Raw genomic sequence first — 14,624 nt, forward strand, 5'->3', positions numbered from 1 at the left:
TTTGATGCTTACATTCGCTATACTATGAAATTTTAATCTAAGTTTTGGTAAATTTTTAACTTTTATAATCAATTGGTACGTATTTTGGTAACTATGCACATCTATTTTATACACTGAGATAACTTATAAATTTTTCAATAGTTCTAGGACATAAAATGTGCTACCTTTTCAAATCAAATCTTCCCGATGCCCTGGCCCTCCAAGATGTGTCGGTGAATTCATCAAATTCTTCACACCCATGCTGTTCAAGAGTCAGCAATACAGGAGGAATGCCTAGAACAAATCCAAAACTCTGCTGTACTAAGGCTCTAGGAAATAACTCACCAATCTGTGTGCCCCTTGTTTTCAGAAATATGTCACTCATTCTATCTGGAAACTAACTTCAAAATTCCTGAAATGAGTCAAATTTAGGACCAAGAAGGTCACAAATAAAAGATGTCCCCTCCCTCAGCAGGACTGGCTGGGCTCCATTCACAATGCACACAGCTTGTGTAATGCTTCCAAAGCGCTCGCTCTCACAGTATTCTCAATACTCATTTTGTTCTCATGCCCGACCCTCATGGTTGGTGCCACGTTCTTCGGGCACATCGGACCATTTCCAAGGTCAAGAAATAAGCACTAACAGCATACCTATCTAAAGTGACTAATCTCCCTAGACAGGAATACTTTAGAACCCCTCCTTTGACAGAGGTGAAGAATGTAAACACTCTATATAAGACAACTAGGCAAAGAAGCAACTGAGCATGTGCAAATTGCTCATTGCTAATCACTGAAGCAGAAATGAAATAGAACACTGTTAAAAATCAAACCAAAAACCAATGGACAATATCAAGTACAAACAAGACACCACACAAGCAAAAGTGGTATAGTCACTTGAGGAAAGTTTGGTAGTCTCTGTGCCAGGTGGCTCAGTCATCTGAGTCAGAAGACTGGAGTTCAGTGCCCAGCACCCACATGGCAGCTCATAATGCTGGCAATTTCAGCTCCAGAGGATGCAATGCCCTCTTTTGGCCTCCACAGATACCAGCACACATGGGATGCATATAAACTTATATAGGAACATATACACATGAATCAAAATAAAAATCTTAAAAAAATACACACTTAATCATCTGATGGAATGATCTTAATTCAGGATATTTATACAGAAAGTGAAAACATAGAACCATATGACAACTTGCTACACATTTAGAGAAGCTTTATTTATTAACAACAAAAATGCTGAACATACATGAAATGTCCATCGAGCCGTAAATGGATACAATAACAAAGAGAATACTAAACAATAAAAATCACTAATATGTACAGTAAGTATATAGGTTATCTCAATGCTTTATATTAAGTCATGTAGACATTGTGAATCCATTTCTGGAAATCCTAGAAAAGGCAAAATTGATGACATGCTGACCACTGGGCACCACAGGAGAAGGGAAATTTTGCCTGCAAAAGCAACAAAGACAATTTTAGGTTGATGAGAATGTTCTACATCAAGACTGTGGTGTGTTAGCTGCATGATTTTATACAGTAGAGACAACATACTGGAGCTATACTCTTAAATATATAATACCTTAAAGCTTTAAGAAGGTATGGGAACGTATCAAAAACAATGGTAACACGATTTACTTTGCTAGATACATCTTCAAATACTCTCCAGCCAAGATAGTTTAAAAAAAAAATCAGAAGAAAAATGCTGTTTAACAAATATATGGATATGCCACCATTTACTTAGCTTGGGTGCACAAATATTAGAAGAAGAATTTTAAAGTAGATTTTGTTTTACAAATGCAACAAAATACAGTTTGCAATGAACTGACTTAAAATTATCCAAAGCCTTTTTCCCAGGTTGGTTAATTAGGAAGGTGTCATAGGCATGAACTCAATGCTCTTAAAACACTCTTCGTGTCTCCTCCGAAGTTTGCTTCAGTGGTGTTCCAGCTTATTCTCTGTTGAACACAGTGATGAAACACACTCAGGCTTTTGTTTTTCATGACCTATTTTTTAAGACCACTCCAGAACAAGTCATTTTGAAGCTTGGAATGCACTTTCCAGTTAGCAACCCCAGTCTGTACACAGCAGTAGCAGAACCTTCAGAGTGATGAGCAACTCAATCCCCCCTCCCCCACCAGCTGCTGCAGAGATATCATGGTGCCGGGAGGGGAGGGAAATACCACACTTAATCCTTGTGAACTGCTTACCTGTAATCAGTTCTGAAGCATGCTTCCCTTGCTGCGGAGAAGAAATACTTGCTTGAAACACACCTTGACTTTAGGGCCCAAACTAGTATGTATTGTTACACCACTGTCACTCTCAAGAGTTCAGGGGCAGACTTCATTTTGCTGAGACAATCCAAAAGAACAAATTCAGGACGCAGTACATTCAAATCTTCGCACACAGTGCCAGGTGACATACACTCAAAACGTGGGAGGAGTAGCTGGACCAGTGCAGTCAGCAAATCCATAATCATACACCCTGGTCATCTCACTACTTATGAGGGAAGTAAGACCACACTTGATTATCTCACAATGAGAAAACCAACATCATTAAGCTAGAGTTAGGGACTCAAACAAGAAACCAGGAAGCGAGTCAAAATAGTGAATAACCAACAGTTCAACAGGCCTGAAAACAGCCATGTTTTGTCACACTCCTCCAAGAGGGTAAAGAAGCATAAGAATGGTGTATTATAGGCTGGGGATGTGGCTCAGTTACCCAGCACTTTCGCCAAACATGTGTGAAGCCTTTGGCTCAACCATCTCCAGGATCCTCGGTACAATATGTAAATGGTAAAAAGATTATTTAATGTTAAAAATATTGCATGGACAAATAGTAACAAAGATTGTGTGAGGCTTATATGCATCAGACACTAGTCTGTGGTCCTTTACACTTATTAGCATGTGTAATCCTCACAACCTTTACCTATCCTTCAGACAAGGAAAAGAGCCTGAGCTGGGACAGAACCTCCACCACCACATCCACATGTGCTCAGGTGCTACAATGTACTACACAGCACAGTAAGGTGGCTAAGAACACTTGAAAAAGTTAACAAACAAAAATAACAACCAAGTGAGCTAAGTGATAGGTAGACTTCTAGAAAATGAACCAAGAAGTTAGCTGAGATTTACACATTGTACATTTTATTAAATACTGGGCTTTATTACATCAAACTTACTTGTAATAGAAGTTGATTTTAAAAAAAGTGGTTGTATTCAAATTCTTAACTACAGACTGTTTCTTGGCCAAACATAGTACTTTTACTGTCTCTAGACAGTCACTATGGACAGAAAATTAATTTTACATAATGGCATAAAGGAACTTCTCAATGTTACAACACTTAATATATGGAAGAAGAATTCTCCCAAGTGTGGACATATCTACAATAGAGTATATGATCAGAGAGCATACAGCTTTTCCCAGTGTCTCTACAGGAGCTAGATGACACTGTTTAATCATGCACATTAACTCTTTACTACCCACTCAAAGTTTCTATCTTACACGCAAAAGTGATTCATAACCCAAGGCTTGGAACTTTCCCAAAACCTAAAAAAAGAAAGAGAAAGAGAGAGAGAGAGAGAGAGAGAGAGAGAGAGAGAGAGAGAGAGAGAGAGAGAGAGAGAGAGAACACCATGGACATCAGGTGAGTTTCAGGCCTTCAGAGAGAGCTGTCAGCTGTAATAGCCCTCCTGTGAGCGTGGTGGCAAGTTCCTTGGAATGGCCTTCTCCTGGGTTTTGATCAAGTCTAGAATAGCTGACAGTACTGCACAGTCTCTGGACTTAGTGTCGTCCCAGTCTACAGGGTGAGGGTGTTCAATCTTCTCTTGCAGAAGGATATCCAGTTCCTTTCTTAGCCCCTAAGGTTGAAGGAGGCAGACACGTTCATCAGGGAAGATGGATTTTTAGATGTCAAAGACAAATGTGACTTTTGTGGTGACAAGAATTTTCATAAACTATTAGAAAGAAAGGCAAAATATCTGCCTTTCTTAGAGCAACCAACTAAAAGTATAGTTAAAAGATTCAAACATTCATCTCCAAAAGACTTTGGAAGAGTTTATTACTATATCAAAAATAATTTGGAAAACTGTAATCAGTCAACACTGGCTCTCTTGCAATAGAACAGGAAACTTTCCTTTTAGAAACATGTATTTGGGCTGGAGAGATGGCTCAGCGGTTAAGAGCATTGCCTGCTCTTCCAAAGGTCCTGAGTTCAATTCCCAGCAACCACATGGTGGCTGACAACCATCTGTAATGGTGTCTGGTGCCCTCTTCTGGCCTGCACACAGACAGAATATTGTATGCATAACAAACAAATAAATATTAAAAAAAAAAGAAACATGTATTTATCTTGGAGGCATGATGTGTGCCGTGGACTGCGTGTGGAGGTCAGAGAAAACTTCTACCATGTGTACTCCAAACATGCAAGTCACTGGCTCGGCCGCAAGCTGCTTTACATGCTGAGCCATCTGGTGGTCCCCAAGAGCACACACTCATTTGCCTGCAAACTTACAGACAATCATTAATACTAGTTACCTTCACAAGGTGGGCAATTCTTTCTGGAGACTGAAACACAATCCATTCATCTACAGCAATAACTTCCTGACCATTGTCTTTCTGGATGGAAATATCTCCCCCAAAGAATAGCAGGCAGTATGGTGAAACTTCTGTACAGTCGTACAAGTAAATCTGTGAAGGGTGTTAACGTAAACAAGTGCATGAGGAAGTAGGAGCGGACTCCTACCCCAGCAATTCAACATTCCAGACACTGATAGCTTCCTTCTAAAACAGGTATTAACCTGCTAAGGTGATTCTGAAGAAATAACATTTTAAATAAACCATTCTTCATTCCTTGAGATTTTACAGTTTTGTTCTAAAGTGTATGATTTCCCTTGAACATTTTCTGAATGCCAAAACTAATGAACACAAATAAAGCCTAGAGTACTTTATTTGTATATCAACATATAAAAAATAGAATCTCACTTTCTATTTTGACCACTACTAAGCTTATTAACTTATTACATAGATAGATATATTTTCATGCCAACAAATCTTTACATAGTGCAAACTCCCGACAGCATTTCTTGAAAGCAGGCTCTCAAGAAAACCCACGTAAATCAAGTAACTCATGTACCTCATGAAAATACACAAAAAGTACATTACTCATAGAAATAAAGCTACACTGCATCTCAGAGAAAAAAATACCATTTTTAAAGCATAACACTACAACACTGACATTCAGACTATGCTACATGTGCACTTACACTGCTTGTCCGCATCTTTAGGTGATAGATAAGCCAGTTATAGTGGAAGTCTGTCTGCTCCACATTGACAGACTTAGGATGAATAGAAACCAGACCATCAGACTTTGTGTGAACTTTTACCCTTTAAAAAAGTTAGAATACAGTTCATAAGTATCTTAAGGCATTTTCCCCTTATTACTATAAAATATTGGTTTAAAAATAACAGGCAGCTTAGTAAAAAATCAAACAAAGGAAGGAATCTTAAAAAATATACCACACGAGTTTAGTACATGTCTGCTATATATAATCTCAAAATCAAATTTTGAGGAAAATAGCATCTGATTAAGGACAGGTCAAAGCACATGAGCAAAATAGGATTCTTCTACATGCTAACAACAAATCCACTCACAGTTTTAATAACTGAACACAGTAGACAGGTGACAGACTCTAACTTCATGGTGTTAGTACACAGTGCACAATGAAGGATGAAGAAGGAACTAAGGCTATGCAGAAATTGATTCCACTTCTCCAAAAAGTGAATATATACACACATACACACACACACACACACACACACACACAAAACAAAATCCATTCTAGCCAATTTCTCGTCAGGCATTGCTTCTCACACTGCTCGGTCAGCCTTGGATGTTTACAGAAGGTCCATGTTCTTAACCTGTTATATGAATGGGTGGTCAGACGAGTGACTAATCTGTGTGACTAATCTGTGTGTGAGGACAGTTCCCTATGCACAATAATTCCCACACATCTATGTTATCAGACATGCACAGAATCCAGCAACCAAGAATGAGAATACATTTCTACATCCAAAGATGAAGAAAGAGCTTGTAAATAGTTCATAACAATCTTCAATGCTTACATTTTTCTTTTTTTACCCAAATTTAGTCGGATTTTAGCAACTTTGGGATATAAACCGGCACAGATGACAGCTTTAATTATCTTCTCATTACCTATTGGGAGTAGGAAAGTAGAGGGAGGGAAAAAAGGAAAATACTGAGACCATTAAAGGCAAGTGATTTTACACTGGTGTGTGTGTGTGTGTGTGTGTGTGTGTGTGTGTATCCTTTGCTTTGCTTTACCTGAATTTATATTAGCTTTAGGATCTTTGGGACTTCTACTGCTTACAAATCCAGCTCCAAGAAGATGCTCAGCAAACTGTCCCTTCATGTTGTGCAGCATCTAGAATGTAATGGTAACAAACGGCTAGAATTCTTCACACCGAGAGCCTACAAATCACACACACCTCAGTTTAGTTTTTAGCTTCTCCTATTTTACAAAAACACTGGTACAAAAATGCGATACATTTAAGACAACATTTAGTTGTTGGTGTTTTTGTTGTTTGGTTTTTCAAGACAGGCTTTCTCAGTAGCTACAGAGCCTGTCCTGGAACTAGCTCATGTAGATCAGGCTGGTCTCAAACTCACAGAGATCCGCTTGCCCCTGCCTCCCAAGTGCTGGGATTAAAGGTGTGCACCACCACCACCAGGCAACAACATTTAGTTTTAATTACACGTGTGTGCTTTTCATGTGCATTCAGGTGCCTGTGGAAGCCTGAAGGCTTCAGACCACCAACAGCTGGTGGTACAGGCGGTTAAGAGCTACCAGATGCATGTGCTGGGAAACTTGGATTCCTCTGCAGCAAGAGCTTTTAACTGCTGAGCTATCTATCTCTCCAGCTCAGCTCTTAACCGTGATCATTTAGTGAGGGAACTGGAAAATCAAGAAACAAGTTTCTGTAAATAAATTTTACTATAACACATCTATATTCTACTGTCTCTTCTTTCTGACTGCTTTTGTACTCTAATAACAGAAATAAATGTTTTTTAAGATACTAGCCTGAAAGACTAAATTTATTATTTGGTGGTGGTGGGGGGAATAAAAACTACATGACGTAAGCGGGGGAAAACATTAAGGTTTAAAGAATTAATCCATTTTGCAAGATGTGTAAGTTTTGGAATTGCCTTTTACTCTTTTAAAAAAAAAAAGCAGAAACAATAACAAAAGAATCCAAACAATTACCAAGATTAACTACTGTCAGCCTACTGCACAGGAGAAATTTTCTTAAGAGAAACCATGAGTCAAGCAGAAATGATAGGTGGCTCAGTACAGCAAAAGAAAAATGTTGCCCACCTCAGTTATCTTCATAATCATTAATACTGCAGACACTTATTATGCATACACACCAAAAGAGAAATAAGAAAGAAGTGTAGCTTAAGATGAGATCCACTGTGTTGCTCCTTACTTTTGTTTATTGGATTTTTCAAGCAGAATTTCATATAGCCCAGTTGGTCTCACACTATGACGCTGAGGCTAGGCCTGAATTCCTGATGCTCTCCTGTCTTCACCTCTTGAGTGTTAGGATTATAGGTATATTGTACCACTTTCACCTTGAAATGAGCTTTTAAATTAGAAAGCTTTTTTCCAACAATCATTATGATACAAATCTGTAATCCAAGTTACTTAGGAGGCTGAGAGAGACGAACTGGGAGCCCCAGGCCAGCCTGGGCTGCAAGCAAGACCATCCCCAAAACAAGTTTTTATAAAGAGAAACTAACTTTTAGTTAAAATGAAAGAAGTTCCACATAAATGAAATTCAATGGTCCAGATCAATCTGTTTTCAAAACCACAGAAATGTTTCCTAAGGATTTCCTCCAAGTTTAACAAAGATTATAATACATACAACTGGTTACAAAAAAGTCTTTCTTTTGACAAAAGGAATAAATTGGTTTACTTGTGTAATTCTTCTAAATGAGCCTGTCAGGTACATCCTCCTGGTCATTATAGCATTATGATTTTAGGGAAATGATCTTATACAGTCCTCCCTGTGTAGTTCCCTCACTACCTTTTTTCCTTTTGTATCTAAACAGTTTCAGCATGCACTGACAATCATGGGACATGTAGGCTCCAGCGCTGAAACTTTCCCTGGTTCCGTCTGTCATGGCTGTTTTCAGGAACTCAGAGAAGAGCATGTCTTGAGTGCTCGCCCTTGTCATACACTTGACAGATCTCAACTGGACATGCTATTCTCAGATGACTTGAATTTAGCCATCTTTCCACAATATAGTGCAGTTTGTTTTTCCATTTCAGGGAACGGTCAAGGAAAAGTGCCTGGGCAAGTTTCCACTATACACGATTCTTATGCAGCGATGCTCACTGCACTAATGGATCATTCTTATCCTTAACTTTCATTTATCACTTGAATTTTGTGGCTTTCAGCTGCATATCCTGAATGCCTAAAGCTTCCCTTTATGCCAATAATTTTCTTTCTTAGGAGTCTGTTTTGTAGCGTTCTTTGGTCTTCAATCCGAGTTCTTAGCAGACCCCAACCCCATGCCCCTTGAAAATTCACTCTTACTGCCTTATTTTCTTGCCTTTGTTTTACAGAATGTATAGTCTTTTCAGGAACCCTATCCTATGATAGAGTTATTAAGGTATTTCTCTGGAGATATCCTATGTCCTTTGTAATTTTTGGCTGTAGTATCTTTCTGAGTTGTATCACTTTTCCCTCTACTGATGACTGGGACTTTTTACTAGAATGTCAATTTCTTGACAGACACCCATACTCTTTGTATGTAGTTAATTTTACTACAGATATAACTGGACAAAATGCCTGCACATATACTAATCTAGTATATATGATTAGTGCAAATCTTTCAGCGTTACCTGCAGCGTGTTTGAAGACAGAAAATATTCCCAGCAGTAGTCTTTTTCGTATCTGAAACCACGTCGCTTAGCTTCTTCCCAACCCTATTGGACAAAGAAATGACGAAACTCAGTTTCAATGTTCTACACTGTTGTAAGAGGGCCACTTGCTTGTTTCCCAGCTGCACAGACTCCCGAAATAATAACACAGAAACTGTATTAGTTAAATCACTGCTTGGCCCATTAGCTCTAGCTTCTTATTTGCTAACTCTTACATCTTGATTTAACCCATCTCCATTAATCCGTGCATCACCACAAGGTCATGGCCTACCAGCAAAGTTTTAGCACATCTGTCTCCGGCAGTGGCTCCATGTCTTCTCTTTGACTCGGCCTCCCTCCTCCCAGCATTAATGGCAATCACAGCATACAGAGGGGAATCCCACACCACCACACCAACCACTACTTAGCAGTTACCATCTTTATTTTACTAACAGTTTATTCACTGGTGTCCCATATTCTCTGCAAAGACGTCAAGACTTTTAAACTCAGAACAAAAAAAAAAAAGAACTAAGCTACTTACGATTCTAGTACCTAACATTGCTACTGAAGTGCAAAATAGTGTAAGTTATACTAACATATTGTGTATTTTGCACAAAATCTTTCCATGGTGTATCAAGTATTCATCAAAAAAGATTATTAGTAAATAAATTTCAATGTTCTCATACATTTTCAATTTCAAAAACATAGTTTTCTTAAGTAGAATAATAAAAGGCAGGCTGGAGAGATGGTTCAGCAGTTAAGAGCACTGGTTGCTCTTCCAGAGATCCTGAGTTAAATTCTCAGCAACCACATTGTGAATCATAACCATTTATAATGGGATCTGATGCCCTTTTCTGACATGCAGACACATATGCAGATAGAGCACTCATACACATAAAATAAATAAATCTTGAAAGAAAGAGAGAAAGAATGGAGGAAGGAAGAAAGAAAGGAAGGAAGGAAGGAGAAAGAAGGGGGTGTCTGTAAGATGGCTTAATAGGTAAGTCTCTGCACCCAAGCTTGATAACCAGAGTCAGATCCCTTGATCCCCCTATATTGTAAAAGGAAATACCAAACTCTCACTAATTGTTCTGACTGTGCCATATGCATGCTGTGACATGTGTACCAACATAACACTCCCCTAACAAAAATAAATAAAACTAAAAAGGGAAATAAATAAATAAATGTAACAAGGAAACAGGGAAAGAGATATATTAAATGAGTCCTGGCTGAACCAGATCCTGCATATCCTTTATGAGGATCTAGTTGAGTGAGCCCATCTGACTTTACTCCCATTTACCATTCTCAAAGTCCTACATTGAGCACAAGTGCCAAACCCAGTGCCCTGGCACCTCTTTGTGTGGCCCCCCAACCTCCAGACTCTAGCTAAGACATACTTATCCACTGCCAACCCACAGGCCAAAAAGAGGACAAAAATGAGGAGACTCAGAAATGAAGAGAGAAACATTACTACAGACACCAAGAAAGTAAAGATATTATAAAGAAATAGGTTAGAGACCTAACTCAACTAGATTAGAAAATGTAAAAGAAATGAAAAATTTCTATATACAAGTACCATTTTATGATCTGAGGTTGTATTTACACACACACATACACACACACAATATACGCACAACATGGTTTTGATATTCTATCAAAAGCTGTACTACTGACTCTAAGAGTAGAACATTAGCAGACACACTGTCATGGAGATAAAGACACGAGGAACATTACATATGAAAAACAAGATAATGTGTTCATCTGTTTCAGTCTTACTTTTTATATAAGCCTTTCCACAAAACAAAGATGAACTCTTGTACAACAGAGAAAGTTGTACAAAAACTTTTATAAAATATTCGCCAAATTTTAACCATTTCTCAGCCACCAATCCTTGAGATATAAATATGGTCACTTAAAAGTATTATAATACATGCTCTTGAATACTCTTCTATAAAGAAGAACAATGTTTTCCTTACCTCAAATGCATTCACAACTGTCAGGTGATCACTTCTAGTCTCCTTTGCCAACTCCTTTCTTCTTGCATCGGCAATCTTTTCTTTTCCCTAAAAATTAACAGGTGTAGCTTAAATTTGTCTGACATAATAATTATGGATATTTTATTGAAATATGATGAAAAATACATGTGAGCAGTAAATAGTTTTAGCATTAAAAATGCCCAGCCTTTTTTCCGTCTCTCTTACCAATGGAATGACGAAGGGATCTTTAAAGCTGAGACTAGCAGCAATAGTGAGGACTGGATCTAAGCAACAGAATAAAGCTCCAAAAAGAATCATTTTTCCAATATGTGGCTCAACAGGTAATCGGGCTAAATGGACGCCAAGAGGTGTTAATTCTTCTTGCTTATCCAAAGCGCTCTGAAAGAAAAAAATTTTCTTACAGCAGGTATAGCAAAGCACAACATTAAAAGCTACTGTAGTTAGCAGTAAAATACACATTCTCTTAAGCCCCCAAATGCCCAGGCACTGTTTTAGGTGCCTTCAACAGGAAGAAAAAAAAATTCTGATGTCAGCAAAGGCTAGTGACTTATTCAAATAAACCTAATCAATCTACAACATGGAAATGTAATGTCAGAAATAAAGAAAATCACCTGTGATCAAGCAGTTATGAAAAGAGAAGCGGGTGAAAAGCAAAGTCCCTAGAGTCTAGTTTAGGTGCCACGATGCAAAAAGAGGTAATTAAGGGGCATACGTAGAAATGAGTTCAGTTTGGATTCCCTGGGTAAACTGGTTCAAATGAGGGCAGCTAGAAAAGTATCCTGAAGACACCAAGGAAATATAAGGAAGTGGCTGGATAATTTACAGTGTTATTTTAAGCAGTTTGTTATTTTAAAAGCCTATCTTGGTGCTATAAAATCCAAATTCTTTAAAATTATCCACATGGATAGCTTCCAAACCTTTGACATGTCATTGACACCCTCCAACCCAACACTAACTAACATGACTTTGCAGATAAACAAAAACATTCTTTCTCTACACGGTACAGTACAGTACAGACAGGTACTATAAAACATATGTATATGCTGAGGTAATGAGCTTCTAATTGACTCATAACCGAAATCACCACACAGCTGTGAACAATACTACGTAGTCAGCACTTTTCTCATCTCTGTGCTTCTCTTACTACTCTGGGCCAGTCCTGTGCCTTTCAACATGTCCTATGGAGGAATGACCGTCAATTACAGTCACTTAAGGAGTTTCTCAGAACATAAGAATGAAAAAACAAAACCAAAAACATCTTGTTCTGTGGATATAAGCTATAACAGTGAACGATGGTTCCAAGTATCACTACGGCATCATAGAGATAAAACATTTATATATATTTCAAAATATGTATCAAATTTGTTTTTATCAAATGTCTATTCTACCATAAAAACACTTAAATATGACAAGAAAATATCATGGTAACCAGAAAGAGTAAACTAAGTCAACACAGTTCAAGGATACATATGAAGACCACTAAAGAAAAATGTCAAGATTTCATGTAACTTGAAATCAGTCTTGTACATGAACAAAACACACGAAGTCTTATATCGTAAAAACATAAGAGTGCTGTATCAAGTCTGACAGTGCTGGACTCCGGAGTGATAAGCTTTTAAGAAGCTGGTATACACTGTAACATCTAAATCCAAGCTATACTTTTAAAAAAGAATCAAATTTACCAGTTCCATTAGGTGTTTTATGGAGAGCAATACTGCTTCATTTGATGGTGGATCCATTAACCTACTCAGAAAATAAGCAATTCCACCTAGCCTTAAAATCTGTGGAGACAAATAGTTAAATATGGATCAAAGACATAAAACATGCACTTTCCAAGAGTGAATTAACTAGTGAGAAAAGTTATATAAAAACAATCCCAACAAGTTGGTTACTGATTAATGTAGAAACAGGGTTAGCTGTAGAGTATTTGAAGATATAACAGCTAAACAGACCTGGTGGCGCAGGACTATAATACCAGTTACTCAGGAGGCTGAGGCAGGATGATCAACAACTTAAGGTCACATTGAGCCAATTATTGAGACCATCTCAAAATCAAAAAAATAAAAATAAATAAATAAATAAACCCAGCCCAGTGTGTGTGTGTATGTGTGTGCACGCGCGCGCGTGCGCGAATGCAGTTAATTCAGTGGTAGAGATCTTGCCTAGCATAAGCCATGGGTTCAATCCTCTGAACCACAAAAATTAAGTAACAGTAGATAACAATCACTGAGTATATGTCTAACACTGTCTTAAGAATTTTACACAGGAACTTTATATTAACTTAAAATATCTGCTCACTAAAGCAGAACAAAGTTTCCAGGTAGGACGTGAGAATCAAAGACAGATACCCTGATCCTCACATTATCAACTGTTAGCTATATATTGGAAGGATGTTTGAGTAGCTGCCTCACACAAGCAAAATGAAGTAGGGTCATACTCCACTTTCTTCTACTAAAAATGTTGAAAACAACAGCATCACCCTCCATTTAGTTTGTTTTTCTCCCAACAAATATACCTTTATTTGCAAACAAAGTTCTTCCAAAGGAGTTCTCAAAATCTCTGGTAGCTGGTAGTCATCTAGAAGACTTGCTCTAAGGCCATTATACAGATGATAACAATGACCGGGCTGAACTCTTAAAAAGAAAAAAGCAATAATAAGAACATGACTTTTAGAATGCCACAAAAAGAACAGGCAGGGAAACCACTATCTTAGCCTGCATTTATTAATTAAAGAATATATTTAAATGTAATCTATATAGTGAGCTCTCAGATGTTGGAAACTCTTTTATGTTTGCAACTTAGTGCCATAAGTGATGACAGAATTTATATACTTCTGAGCAGATTAGTATTTTGGAAGGCTCTATCTAGCTGCTATAGAATACAAGTTCTAAAACTTTCAGTTTTTTGTTGTTTTTCTTCTTGTTTGGCCTACATCTACAAAGACTCAATATCTATTATCTAACATTTCTCTGGTGTTATAGACCTAATATTATCTATCACCTCATAGAAAGTAACCATATTTCCAGAAGGGATCACATGGTATAGTAGTTTTTGTTTGTTTGTTTTCTGGTCACCAAAGAAACTATCAATCTATAGGCTTTATGAAACATCAACTTCACAATACAAGAAACCATCTGGAAATCAGGTTAAATAGGGACAATCTGTAAAGGTTACAGCAAGCAAGACAGAGCTTTATAGACTAAGCACACATACATAACAAAGGTATATATATGTCAATAATGTTTTCTTTAACTTTCCTCTTCTAACATGAGCCCATATGTAAGACAGTGACTATTTCTACCTTTAAGTGATAAAGGAAAACCTTTTGTGACATCAGCTGACTGTCACTAACATGACTGGAAGTACAAATCAAAATCAGTCAGCACAACTACGTGTAAAGGTCAATACAAATACTGCTCTCATCACTAAACAAATGCTCTTATTTCTGTGACTACACCAAAGGAGAAAAAGTGCTTCCCTTGTGTTTTACTGGGGATCAACAGTCAGAATCAGTACTGCTTAAAAGGACACTGACTAGAAGCCCAGACTGTGGAGCTGGGCTGCTTGGATTCAGGCTCTGTCTCTGCTGTGTACAAAGCACTGGAACTCTGAAGAAGTCATTTAATTTCTCTATACCTCAATTTCCTTATTCTTAAAACACATAGTTGATAGCTATGAGGTAAGAATCAAACACATA

General features: G+C 37.7%; 1 protein-coding gene across 1 annotated transcript in view; it reads right to left on the reverse strand.

Annotated features, from left to right (window-relative positions):
- Positions 1–3,109: 3,109 nt before the first annotated feature.
- Positions 3,110–14,624, reverse strand: part of Dhx36 (DEAH-box helicase 36) — a 30,654-nt gene continuing 19,139 nt past the window's right edge. Inside the window, exons 16-25 of the mRNA XM_075950404.1 lie at positions 13,443–13,560; positions 12,610–12,708; positions 11,132–11,305; positions 10,907–10,993; positions 8,913–8,996; positions 6,329–6,428; positions 6,109–6,199; positions 5,250–5,370; positions 4,522–4,674; positions 3,110–3,845 (exon numbers count right to left, since the gene is read on the reverse strand). Coding sequence (XP_075806519.1) covers positions 3,660–3,845; positions 4,522–4,674; positions 5,250–5,370; positions 6,109–6,199; positions 6,329–6,428; positions 8,913–8,996; positions 10,907–10,993; positions 11,132–11,305; positions 12,610–12,708; positions 13,443–13,560 — 1,213 coding nt within the window. The 3' untranslated portion in view covers positions 3,110–3,659. The remainder of the gene's footprint in view (positions 3,846–4,521; positions 4,675–5,249; positions 5,371–6,108; positions 6,200–6,328; positions 6,429–8,912; positions 8,997–10,906; positions 10,994–11,131; positions 11,306–12,609; positions 12,709–13,442; positions 13,561–14,624) is intronic.

This window comes from Microtus pennsylvanicus, chromosome 16 (genome assembly GCF_037038515.1).
Source record: "Microtus pennsylvanicus isolate mMicPen1 chromosome 16, mMicPen1.hap1, whole genome shotgun sequence".
NCBI classification, from domain to species: Eukaryota; Metazoa; Chordata; class Mammalia; order Rodentia; family Cricetidae; genus Microtus; species Microtus pennsylvanicus.